This window comes from Ovis canadensis, chromosome 11 (assembly GCF_042477335.2).
Source record: "Ovis canadensis isolate MfBH-ARS-UI-01 breed Bighorn chromosome 11, ARS-UI_OviCan_v2, whole genome shotgun sequence".
In the NCBI taxonomy this organism is placed as follows: Eukaryota; Metazoa; Chordata; class Mammalia; order Artiodactyla; family Bovidae; genus Ovis; species Ovis canadensis.
This window is the reverse complement of record NC_091255.1, coordinates 65,152,977-65,165,885: the sequence shown is the minus strand read 5'-3', so window position 1 is coordinate 65,165,885 and position 12,909 is coordinate 65,152,977. Positions and strand designations below refer to the sequence as shown.

The window sequence follows — 12,909 nt, the reverse complement described above, 5'->3', positions numbered from 1 at the left end:
GTGCCAGGTGGTCCACCCGGGTGGTCTTCGGTCTGGTGGTATGTCGTTGTGTGCCACCCAGCGTCCCCAGGGCAGGGCCAGCTTCTGGTCTCAGTCCCTAACCAAGAATCCGAGAGGCTGGGAACTAAAGGGGCTTGGCTCATCCCTTTTGATGGGGACACAGGCCCTGGGAAAGGAAGAGGCTTGCCCCGGGGTCACGAGGCATTTGGGGGCAGATCCAAGATAAGAGGCCTGCCTGATTCTTGACCCACGTGCCACGGCCTGTGCGGCCGGGCACGGGCAACCAGGTGCCTCCTCTGGGTGTGAAGAGCTGAGCCCAGCTGGTGGGGCTGGGCGGGGCTTGAACCCCATTCTGGAAGCTTGGGCTTCGGCACACACTCCCAGGCCCTCCTCCCCAGCGTCCAGAAAGCAGAAGGTGGCCTCCCATCCGTTGCGCTTGGACTCACACACTGTCCGATTCACAGTGGTGTGTGTTTCCAGCTGTGGTACCTTGAAATGTTAAAAAACGAAAACAGGCGCACACACAAGGTGTCAGGAGTGTAGGCGGGCCACTAGCTAGGCAGGTCCGCTTGGTCTCCGGTGGACCAAACACTCCAGAGGAGCTGTGTGCACGGCCTTCGTTCATTCAACATTCGGCTACGTGGTTCTCGGGGGCACGGGTGCCTGGAGATGCAGGAACCAGAAGAACGGGATGTTTCCTCGGAAGTTTCAGCTCACAGGCAGATCATCACAGCCCCATGTGGATCGACACAGCGGTGGTACAGGCTGCGTGTCTCTGTGTGTGTGTGTGACAGAGGGGCAGATTTACAAGGATTTCAGAGAACCCCTTAGCTGACTTAAGGGCCACAGAGCAAACCTGTGACCTCTTCTGCCCTTTTGATCCAGAAGGAAAAAAAAAAGGGGGGGTTCACACAGGAACCCCTCTACCCAAACGCATGCCTTGTCCAGTGACGGGGGCTGGCTAGTGACCCTGGCCTTGGCCAGTGGGCCTCCACGATGCCCCCAGAATGCATGGACCCTGGTGCTGCTTGTCTGAGTAGCTCTGGGCAGAGCTTGTCCGGAAGAGGCAGGAGGTGGGCCTCTCCTGCCTTGTCCCTCATCCCCACATCACACAGTGTCCACTTTGGACTGCGGAGGGAGCCCTGGGCAGAAGGAGCCTACGTCCCCAGGGATGGGGCCCCTCCAGGTACAGGGAAGAGCAGAGTAGGAGGGCCCAAGTGAAAGTCGCTCAGTCGTGTCTGACTCTTTGCAACCCCATGGACTGTAGCCCGCCAGGCTCTTCTGTCCATGGGATTCTCCAGGCCAGAATACTGGAGTGGGTTGCCATTCCCTTCTCCAGGGGCTCTTCCCAACCCAGGGATTGAATCCAGGTCTCCCGCATTGCAGGCAGATTCTTTACCGTCTAAGCCACCGGGAGGGCTCAGGTCATGATCAAATGCACCCTGACGTCATCTGGAGCTAGGCGGGCTGAACAGAGTCCAGGGAGGGTGGCTGCTGGCCGAGGCCACAAGCACAGCTGCCTGGCAGAGAACCGCTTCTCTGGGGACAAGAGTGGGCACAGGGAAGCACGCACAAGGCGGGCCCTCCCCCGGGTGCCTCCAGCCGGCCACCACGGGTGCCCCTTCGGGAGCCGGCTCCTTCCCAGCAGGGTCTCCTCCCTCTCACCAGGCTTCTGTGTTCACGGCGACCAGAGGCGACTCCAGCTCCAGCCAAGGGCCCCCCGGGCGGCCAGGGAGCTGCAGAGAAAGGCCATCTCCCTAATTCGATTAATCAGGCCCTTGTGTGAGAGAGGCTGAGGGTGAGGCAGTGAATGGGCCTTTGATGGGGCTGCAGCTCCTGCTGCATGTTAATAGGAAGTGGGGCAGAAGGAGCCAGGCCCTCCGAGGCTGTTGTGGGGAGCTTTTGTGTGGCCACTGCCCCTGCCCGCCCAGCCTGTTTTTCTGGGGCTGCTCTTGTTTTTGTTTTTGAGAGCTGTGGGGCAGAGCGCCAACACTGGCCTCATCCCCTCCCTCCCCTGTCCCCCCAGAAAGGGTCTCCAGGAAGGAGCACTGCCCCCCAAGAATGTGCCAGGGGGTTTCCCTGGTGATCCAGTGGCTGAGACTCTGAGCTCCTGGTGCAGGAGACCTGGGTTCGGTCCTTGGTCAGGAAACTAGAACCCACACGCCGCAACTAAGTGTTCCCAAGCCCCAGCTAAAGATCCCGCGATCCGCAACCGAGACCCCGCACAGTCAAATGAATATTTTTTATAAAGAACGTGATGAGGAGTCAGATGGGAGCCAGGGTCAAGCCCTGTCTGCTCGACCACCCCGCTGTACAGTCCGGAGTGTGAGGCAGGGGTGAGGGGCAGAGAGGAGAGACAGCACCCAAGGAGAAGGAGCGGGGAGAAGTGGCCTCTGGAAGAGGCTGGAGGGTCACCCAGGTGCTCTGGCCACCGAGCACTCCCCCTCCCCGGCAGGGGCCCCAGGAGCATTCCCGAGGTTCCCCAGGCATTTCCTCCTGTAGGATGGGCAGAGGAGCAGCACTCTCCGCGAAGGCTTGTTGATGAGGGTGAGATGGCTGGTGGACCCCTGGGAGGCGTGTGGTCAGTGTCCGTCGGCTTGTTGCTGTTGTTCAGTCACTCAGTCGTGTCCGACTCTTTGCCACCCCGTGGACTGCAGCACGCCGGGCCTCCCTGTCCCTCACCATCTCCCAGAGTTTGCCCAAGTTCATGTCCATTGAGTCAGTGATGCTATCCGACCATCCCACCCTCTGCCGCCCTCTTCTCCTTTTGCCTTCAACCCTTCCCACTGGTCTGTTGGTTTCCTGCACATTTATTCCCTTTCTGGGAGGGTCATGGGGTGACCTGAGAAGGGGGGAGCCCCCCTCTACCCAGTGCCCGCTGTGACCCCCAGGCGAGACCTGCGGAGTGCCTGGCTCAGAGGGTGGCGTCCTCGCAGCCGCCTCTGCCAGGACCCGGACCTTCCATCACTTGGCCCCGTGGGCTCTTGGTGGTCCCCTAGCCAGGGCGGGCCGGGCAGCAGGGTCTGGGTTCCCTGGTGTGGCCACAGCAGTCTGGAGCCCTTGTCCCCTCTCAGCCCTGTGCTCGTCCTGACCTCCCATCTTATCACGACAAGACCTGGACCCAAAAGCTCAGAGGTGGACTTAGCATCTCCGTAACTCTTTAGGAAGAGATTCTGGGGCAGGCTCCTTAGATGGACACCACCCAGAGCAGGTGTGGGCTTGGTAACAGCAGGACAAAAAATAAAACAGAGATGGGCAAACAAGGCTATGGTGCATAGAACTCTCCAAAATGTATCCCATCACACCCCCCTGCCTCACCCGGGTCCCTCCCAGGAGAGGCTTTCAGAAATCAAAGGTAACGGCACAGAGTGCACGCTATCTGTCTGCCCGTCACTTTCCTGAGTACGCTGCGTGGATTGATTCATTAGGTGAAGAGCATCTCTCTCCTGTGTGATTGATGAAGACGCTGAGACCCAGGCTAAGCCCTTGTCTCTAAAGTTAAGAGAGCCAGGCAAGGGCAAAGCCAGGACCCAGGGAAGCCCAGGGAAGCTGGCCGTTGACGGTTCTTGCCCAGCCGAGTCTGAGCCGCGGGGTCCCCGTGCCTGAACTCCTGGAGGTGTGTGACTTTCCTCCACCCCTCCCATTTCTCCCTGTCTCAGGGCACCAGCGACTTCTGCGCGGCCCCAGACACCTTCATCCTGAACATCACAGAGGGCCAGGTCCGCCCCGGTAAGGATATCAGCTGCTGTTGTCAGAACCGCCTGGGATGCTCGGTCCGGGCCCGCGGTCAGCCAGACTGTGCCCCTGAGAAAAAGTAAAAGCGTCAGTCGCTCAGTCGTGTCCGACTGTTTGGGACCCTGTGGCCGGTAGCCCTCCAGACTCCTCTGTCCGTGGGATTCTCCAGGCAGGAATACTGGAATGGGTAGCCATTCCCTTCTCCGGGGCATCTTCCCCCCGGGGGGGTCTCCCATATTGCAGGCGATTCTTTGCCGTCTGAGCCAGGGAGGCCCCAGACGTGCCCTAGTTTCCCTTTCAGCCCTGTAGTCACCCAAAGCCGCCCTATCATGGTCCTTCAGGACCAGCCGAACCAGTGGGCCAGGTCTTAGAAGCTGCCTCCTTTGGGAGCTCGGGGACGGGCCTAGCCACCGAGGATGGATGAGCGCAGGTCATGTGTGAGCTCCTGCCTGACTCCAGTGTCTTTGCCTTGCAGAGGTGACCCGATACTACCTGTACTGCAGCCAGAGCGCAAGCAGCCCCTTCCAGCAGGTACGGCGCCCCCGATCCAGCCCTCCCCCTGCCCCCAGAGCCCCCGTGTGATCAGCCGCAGCACTGACCTGTAAGGTGGAGGCGCCTGGCTGTTCTTTGCTTCTCTGGGGTCCTCCGTAGGGGGCTCTGGGTCAGCTCCATTACCCTGGGTGCTGGTTTCCAGGCGGAGGTTGTGCTTAAGTCTGGGGTGGGCCCCAGATCGTACATTTCTCACAAGCTCCCCGACCAGGCTGTCCCAGCAGGATACTTCGAGTAGCAGGAAGCAGATGGACGGGAAGGCTGAGGGCTGAGGGGAAGACCTGCCAGCAGGAAGGGCCGTCCCCGATCAGGGACGTGACTGCAGCTGCAGACGATCGGGGGGCCGCAGGGGAAGAGGCAGCGGGGGAGTAAACCTCACGCGGGGCTGCGGTCTCTCCTGGCGCAGGCCCTGACCATCTTCCAGCGCTCGCTGACCGCCATGCAGATCCAGGTGGCAGGACTGCTGCAGTTCGCCGTGCCCCGCTTCCCCACCGCAGAGGTGAGGCAGCCGGCCCTCCCCTCGGGGCCCGGGCCGGGGAGAGAAAGTGTGTCCCTTCCCTGCGCAGTCTAGCCCCTTGCTGTGGCTTTAAAGGCCTCTCTGCCGAAGCTGCCGTCTGCGGGTTTATCCCCAACCCTCCCCGCCGCCTGCGCTCACTCTTGTCTGCCTCTCCCTGCTTCAGAAAGATCTGCTTGGAATCCAGCTCCTGCTGAACTCATCCGAGTCCAGCCTCCACCAGCTGACTGCCTTGTTGGACTGCCGGGGGCTGCACAAGGTGCGGGGTGGCCCTGGGGGGCAGCTGGAGGGCGGTGAGGGGCACTCCAGCAGGCCACATCGTCCCAGGGAGAAGCCAGCAGAGGCTGGGAGAGTGATTGCCTGACTCAGGGAATGGGGTGGAACAGTGCCTGGCTTCTAGATTCTCTCCAGTAGCTGAGACTGGGAGACGCAGAGAAAGGTACGGGGTGGGGGTACGGAGAGTTGGATCTGTTTCGGGGCACCCTGAGCTACATGAGGAAGGCTGTTCCCTAGTGCACAGACCCCCAGCCATCTGGTCAACCCATCCAGTTCCTGAGTTGCAAGTGGACACCCCATTCTCATTGCCAGGGTCATCTCTAGGAACCTGCAGTATCAGACATCCATGCAGGGAGCACGCTGGGTGCATGTGAGCCCCTCCTCTCCTCCAAAGCAGGAAGCCAGTGTATGTTGACAAGCCCACATCCCACGTGGATTTCAAGCGAACAGTCATGATAATGATCACGGCTGCAATTTACTGAGTTCCTGTCTTCCACCTTGTTCTGTGCACTGTATATCTGATGTATCATTTAGTCCTCACTGTTAAACTGTGAAATACCTGATATTGATGAGAAATATTATATTCACTCCTTGTGTGTGAATATAGATGGATGGATGGATAGATAGATGGACAGATGTGTATATATCTTTTTATCTGTAAAGTAGCTTACCAAAGATTCCAGAGCTGTCGAGTCAAGGTCTTGGGTTTCCAACCCCGGCAGCCTGACTTGAGAGCTGAGAACAGGGGGTGGCCCCAGCACCCTTCCTTCCTCCCCCACCTCCAGACCCCATCCCTCAGCGAGTGCTCACAACTGTACCCTCGGATCTGCCCTGCTCCGTCCACTCTGTCCCCCTGCAGCCCCCGCCTCGGTCCAGGCACCACCCTGCTCCCCTGGGTGACAGCTGTGGCCTCCTAGCTGGTCCCCACTTTCTCCCACCCGCTTACCTTTTATCCTCGGCAGCCAGAGCAGCCTTTTAAAAACCGAATTGGATCACAGCCTTCCGTCCCCAAACCCACCCATGCCCTCCCATCACCTTGCGTTACATTCAAGCTCCTCCTTGCCTGCCCTGCGAGGTCCAGCATGACCTGGTGCCGTCTCGCGTGTCCTCAGCTGACCTCTCCCTCCTCCCTGAACACGCCGAGCCTGGCCCCTTTGCCCCAGAGGCTGCAGGCTCCCTCCGCTTCCCTGCTGTCCTGGCCTCAGATTAAATGTCCTCTGCCCTCTGGCTCCCCCACCCGCAAGCTCGTCATCTGTCCTGTTCCAAGCCCAGTGCACAGTTATTTTCAGCAAATGCATGGAGAGAGAACCAAGAAGTGCCCCGTCATGTCGGGGTCCCGAATGTGGACCCTTCATGGGTGTACACTGTGCCTGGGAGCGGGGAGGGGAGGCGATCCCGGGTCCAGGCTGGGAGAGAGGGGCTTCCAGAGACCAGCTTGTACCCCCGCAGTGCCGCTCCCCCCTGCAGCTGCGTGTCCCTCTTCCTCCTCCAGGACTACCTGGACGCCCTCACCGGCATCTGCTACGACGGCCTCGAGGGCCTGCTGTACCTCGGCCTCTTCTCCCTCCTGGCTGCCCTGGCCTTTTCCATCATGATCTGCCTGGGGCCGGGGGCTTGGAAGCACTGTGCCACCAGGTGGGCTCCCTGGGGAAGGGGGCGGGAGGCTCTGCTCTCCAGCTGAGCTGAGAACTTATAACCTGGGCTGGAGAAGGGCAGCAGGGGGACTGGGCAGTCAGCCCCAACAGGCTAGCTGGATTTCTGCTGCAGTATCCCTGAAAGTCCAGGCAGGATCCCAGAAGGAGGTTTGAGGGGGCCAGAGCAGGGCCAGGGAAGATGAGGGCATCGTGCCACAGCCTGGCCTCCTTAGCTTGTCCCCTCTTCCTCTGCAGGACTTTGCGGGGTGATGCTGCTGCTGGGAGGGGTGCCCCAGAATACTGGAAGGAACAGATTGTAGCACTGATACCAGGGCACCTACAGTCTCATGGAGGAGACAGACAAGATAGCAATCCAGTGTCTCGAGAGTAATCAGAAAAGGAGGCAGGGTAGGGGGGATCAGTGTGCAGGTGGTCAGCAGGGTGGGCTGCCTGGAGGAGGTGGCTCTGCAGTTGGGAACGGAGCAGAGTAATATGTATAAGGCGGGGCTGAATGAAGACCATACTTTCAGAGAACCTCAAGGAGACACCTGCAGCCAGACGGGGAGTCCTGGGAGGAGAGACTGGGAAGCAGGCCGGGACCCCACTGCCTGGCACTCCTCCCCCGCCCCTCACGGCTGTATCCTGCATGTCATCCTAGGGACAGGGACTATGACGACATCGACGACGACGACCCCTTCAACCCCCAGGCCCGGCGCATCGCCACCCACAGCCCACCTCGGGGGCAGCTCCACAGCTTCTGCAGCTACAGCAGCGGGCTGGGCAGCCAGGGCAGCCTGCACCCAGCCCAGACCGTCTCCAACGCCCCTGTCTCGGAGTACATGTACGGCGGGGCTCCCGGGGCCTCCCTTCAACATGCCGGGCTGGGGCGGCGGCGCTTTTCCTGGCCTTGGGGGAGCTGGATCTGCAGGCGGGGGCATGTTTGGGGCCAGGGGGCCAGGGCGGGGGAGGAAGGCATCCGAAGCCAGCTGGGCCCCTGGCTGCAGCTGGGATGCTTGAGTGCAGGGCCCCCCTGACCCCGAGAGCATCTGCTCGAGGAAGAGCCACTGAAGGTGTCCTGTCCTTTGCCTCACGCCTGCAGGGCAGGTCGAAGGCCCGAGAAGCCACATCTCCCCTGGCCCCATTACCCGCTCCCTGCTGCTTCTCTCTCCCCTCTGTTTGTTGTCTGATTCCATCCCCCTTATGCACACCCCCGGGACCCTCCTGCAGAAATCCGGACACACACCTGTATCCCCGCCCTGAGCGCCCCTCGCCCTTCTCGGCCCTGTAGGAACCAAGCCGCACTGTTCGGCGGGAACCCACGCTACGAGAACGTGCCGCTCATCGGAAGAGGCTCCCCTCCACCCACGGTAAGCTGGGCTCCCCAGGCAAACTCACAAACCCTGCTGGGGAGGGGGGAGCAGTTAAAGAGAAAACCTCCTGGGGACCCAGTGAATCCCTCCCACAGAGGTAGAAAAGAATGAAACACTTTTGTTATTGGATAAGCATTAAAGCAGACTGCTGGGACGTCCCTGGAAGTCCAGGGGTTAAGACTCCAAGCTCCCACTGCAGAGGGTGCAGGTTCGATCCCTGGTGGGGGCACTAAGATCCTGATGCCACGTGGTGCAGCCAAATAAAAAAAAAAGAAAGCAAACAAAACTCAGCCTGGCACTTATAAGAAAGAAGGGGGTCGTTCTTGAGCCAGGTGTCCGGGAAGGAGCCGTCGCCTTCGCTGGGCGAGACGTTTCACCCGCCCCATCCTGGTAGTTTGGAAGAAGCCATTCAGATGGTGAACCTGGAGCCCTGGCACCCCAAGAACACGAGACCCATGACGTAGACTTGGCTTTGAGAACCAGCTCAGGGCGTCCAGCGAGTGCTGTTAGTGAAAAGCACAGCGCTGGACCCGGGAAAGAGAGCCAGGGACCCAGCCCTCTTCAGGAAGTGGATAATCCGCAGAGGGGAGACTCAGAAAGCTGCTGTAATAAGTGCCGTACGGTGCGATGGGCCCTAGAGGGAGGAGCTGTTCTTCGAGGCCTGGAGGCGACCTTTCCACCTTACTGTGGAGCACTGGGTCTCCCCCAGGGGCACTCGAGTTTGCTCCCCTAGAGGACGCTTGGCCATGTCTCAAGGCATCTTTGGGCTTCCCCCCATGGCTTAGGTGGCAGAGATCCCACCTGCCAAGGCAGGGGACATCAGAGACACAGGTTCAATCCCTGTTCAATCCCTGGGTCAGGAAGATTCCCCAGGAGAAGGAAATGGCTACCCACTCCAGTATTCTTGCCTGGAGAATTCCATGAACAGAAGCGTGGCGGGTTACAGTCTATGGGGTCCCAAAGATTCAGACACGACTGAGCAACTGACACTTTCACTTTACACTTAAAGGCAACTTTGGTTGCCACACCTGGCGGGGGGTGTTGGCTGCTCCCAGCCTCTAGCGGGTGGAGGCCAGGGGCGCTGCTGGGCACAGGCCAGCCCCCTACACGCAGGACGATCGGCCCCAAGTGTCCGCAGTGTCCTGCTCAAGCCGACCCTCCGGCTCTCCTTGCCCGGCGCCGCCTTGCTGCTGTTTTGCCCAGAGCGCCTCCCCGCTGTCCTTTAGAGACCGTGCTCAACCCGGGCCTTGCTCTGGCTCCTGGCGGCCCCAGGCGGGGACAGCGGCCCGTCCAGGCCTACTTCCAGAGTTGGCACCTTTAAATCCCAAGCTGGCTTCTCTGTAAACCAGAAGAAGCCTCTCGGCTCCTGCTTCTTCCCGCCAGCTGCTGTGGCCCCAGGAATTCAGATTGATTTTCATATTAATCTCAGTACAACATAATTAGGAGAAATCCGATGCTGTGACATGAATTACTCAAGGCCCTGCAATGCCAACTGTAAATGAATTTCGGATTGCCTTCTGTTTTGAAAGATCCAGGCCACTCTCCCTGCCTTCAGCAGAGATAATCAGAAAACTGACCTTATTTGCCAGGGTCAAGGGCAGAATAAACTTTCCCCAGGAAAGACTGAAGGCAAAAGAAGAAGAGGCAGAGGATGAGATGGTTAGACAGCATCACCAACTCAATGGAGACGAATTGAGCAAAGTTCAGGAGATGGTCAAGTCTACGGATCCCGGCGTGCTGCAGTCCATAGGGTCAAAAAGAGCGGGACAGGACTTAACAACTGAAGAACAGCTAAAAGTGTCTCTAGGTGTCCCTGGGAGAGCAGAACTGAGACTCAATCAATGTTAAGGAGTTAAGGAGTCTCGGGCCCCCACCGCCCGCCCAGCTGGAAGCCTTTGTCTAGCTCTGGTGTGAGTGGTTCAGAGCTGAACCCCTAGGGCCAGAGGACAGTCAGGGTCCTGTGGATCATTGCTCCTCAGAGTCCGCAGACCAGCAGCACCTGGAACTTGTTAGACATGCAGACTCTCAGGTCGTACGTTTGATGGGAGATGCGATAACATAAGCCACATCCTTAACTAGCTGGCTAACATCTGCTACGAACACTCAAACTTTGTTTCTCTGACTTGGCTGCACTGGAAAGAACTTACTGTAAAAATATTAGAGGCAGCACTTTTAAAAAGCTTAACTTATTTATTTCATTCACTTACGGCCACGCTGGGCCTGCGCTGCTGGGTGCAGACTCTCCTCTAGTTGCAGCGGCGGGGGAGGGGGGCTACTCTTCGTTGCGGTGTGTGGGCCTCTCATTGCAGTGGCTTCTCTTACCGTGGAGCACCATCCCTAGGGCGCACAGGCTTAGTTGCTCCGTGGCATGAGAGATCAAACCCCTGTTCCCTCCATTGGCTGGTGGATTCTTAATCACCGGACCCCCAGGGAAGTCCCCAAAGGCTTTATTTTATGTGTATTTTATCTCATTAAAAAAATACTCGTGGGTACGGACGGCCTGGGCATCCGGATGTTTTTAGAACCCTCCCCAACCCCACCCCTGCAGTGTCTCTAACGCACAGCCAGGTTTGAGAAGCCCTGGGTTAGGGATCTTCCGGCTTTATATTAATCCATCCTTTTTATGTAAGAGAGGAGTCCTCTTAGGTCCATTGTGCAGATGGGGAGACTGAGGCTGGAGCAATTGAAGAACCTCCTCCAAGGTCACAGGATGAGTAAGGTGCACGGCTGGGATTTGAACCTGGCTCTCGGAGTCAGTGGGCTCCTTAGTGCACGGCTGCATTAGGGAGGCTGGTCGGGTGTGCATCTTGAGTTTGGGAAGCAGATGTCCTGATGGCCCCAGGGTCGGAAGCATCAGCAGACATGAAGCCTGCCCAGGCCACCCTACTGTCCTCCAATAACCCCCACAAGGCCTTGATGTTGAAACGCAGTGCCCAGCTGCCATAGCCGGCCCAGCACCCGCAGAAGAGCTGGCGCTTCTGCTGGCACGGTGTCCGGTGTGACGGGCGACGTGTGACTCTGTCCTGACTGCCTCCTTCCCTCTCTCCCACAGTACTCGCCCAGCATGCGGGCCACCTACCTGTCCGTGGCAGATGAACACCTGCGGCGCTACGGGAATGAGTTTCCAGGCTAACATGCTTTCCGGAGTTCCTGCCTCCATGCTCCGTTTTGGTTTTTAACTAAGGCAAATGCGAGTGTGTTTCTTTAACAGAAACCAAAGGCATATACAGAGACGACAGGGTCGGAAGGCTCTGGCTGGTGCCAGGGAGTGACTGGAGATTCAGGGAGAGTCAGCCCGGGGTTGGCTGACATTCCTGGGCAGACAAGCCCTGTGAGCTGGACCAGCCCTCTCCCTCCGCTAACTCCCTCTCCACACCGGAAACGCCCCCAGGTGCTTGGCCGTCCCTAAGCTAGGAGCCTGCCTCAGTTCGCCCCTGACTCCCCGCCTCACCAGGTGGGGAAGGGCAGTGATGAGGGCCTGGGTCAGGCTTGAGGGACCCCTTGCTGGGACTCTGCCTCCTGCAGACACAGCTGGGAGCCCAGGTGACCATTCTCGGGGTCGCCTCTCTCCTCCTGGCTGCTCAGATGGGTACCATTTACCCACAGGTAAAGGCAGGTGGGCGGATCAGGAGATCCTTTTTAAGGTGACATCCCTGATGAGACCAGACACTGTCCAACTCAGCCTCCCGGGCCCCAGTGGACTCTTCCCGGGCCATGGAGGGAAGGCCTTGGCAGGTTCTGCCTATGAGGCCAGGAGCTCCAGGGCCTCACAGCCTGGTGGGCTTCCAGGCGGCGGTGGTGGACCTGTCTTCTCTGCAACCTTCTGTCACCTCACCTCCATTCCAGAATCTCCGCTGTGAGTTTACTCATGGCGGTAAGGGCGGTCTCAGGTATTCACAGACACTTTGAAAAAGCGACTCTCTTTCTTGCCAGTGTAAGATTCTTGATTATCCAAAGAATTGAAACTCATCCCACAAGCCAGTTTTTACAGCAGATGTGGGGCTGATCCCTCCCACCTGATTTGTCGAACAAAACAGGTCAGTGAGACACCCTGTCCCTAGATGCTGGTTGGTGGGGATATGTGTTCCTCCCACCTGGACGGATCCATCTTCAGAGAATAAAGTCTCTGGGAGGCAAGTCTGAACATGAGCAGTCTGGTCCCGGAGACTGGCTGCGTGGCCACATCAGCTCTCCCTACATCTGTCTCCAAGTAGGTCCTAAAGGTTTTAGCAAAATGGTGTCCTGATGCACAGACGGGCATCTTCCCTACCTCTCCCTCTGTCCTGTCCCTACCCCCGACCGGTGCCCGCTGGGTGAGGGAGGAGCCTGGGGACCAGGAGGAAGTGATGACCCACCACCCTCTCCCCTGAGGATCCAACGTTAGCGTCTTTGGTGCTTCCAACCTCCTGCTGACAAAGAGCGCAAGGCCCGGGAGGCCCACAGCCTCCTACACCGAAGCAGGGGCGTGGGGTAGCGTGGCTGTGGACCGGGGCACCGCTTCTGGTCAAAAGGCTGAACAGCAGAGTGGTTTTCAGGCCCAGCCAAGCCTCCCTGATCACACGACCACCGGGCCACCGGGACTCTCTGTCTCCCTCATTCCCCTGTACATACGTGTACCGTGACCCCACCTTCGCGAGGCCGTGTCGCATGGTGGTGCATGTCAAGGTGGTGCTTCTTAACGTTCCTCGTTGGCCACTAGAGTTGTTTTTCATGCATGTAAACTAAACTAGAATCCCTTGGGTGGTTCCTGGAGGAGCCAGGTGGGCACACCTCTGCTTAATACCGGTGCGCCCTCGCCTGGGGAAGAAATAAACCACTGGTACTAAATGCA

At 58.8% G+C, this 12,909-nt stretch overlaps 1 protein-coding gene across 1 annotated transcript in view; it reads left to right on the top strand.

Moving 5' to 3' along the window:
* TTYH2 (tweety family member 2) overlaps positions 1-12,909 on the top strand; it is a 35,659-nt gene extending 22,750 nt beyond the window's left edge. The window contains exons 7-14 of the mRNA XM_069544045.1: positions 3,660-3,729; positions 4,211-4,266; positions 4,691-4,783; positions 4,965-5,057; positions 6,567-6,709; positions 7,367-7,549; positions 7,997-8,075; positions 11,131-12,909. Coding sequence (XP_069400146.1) covers positions 3,660-3,729; positions 4,211-4,266; positions 4,691-4,783; positions 4,965-5,057; positions 6,567-6,709; positions 7,367-7,549; positions 7,997-8,075; positions 11,131-11,211 — 798 coding nt within the window. The 3' untranslated portion in view covers positions 11,212-12,909. The remainder of the gene's footprint in view (positions 1-3,659; positions 3,730-4,210; positions 4,267-4,690; positions 4,784-4,964; positions 5,058-6,566; positions 6,710-7,366; positions 7,550-7,996; positions 8,076-11,130) is intronic.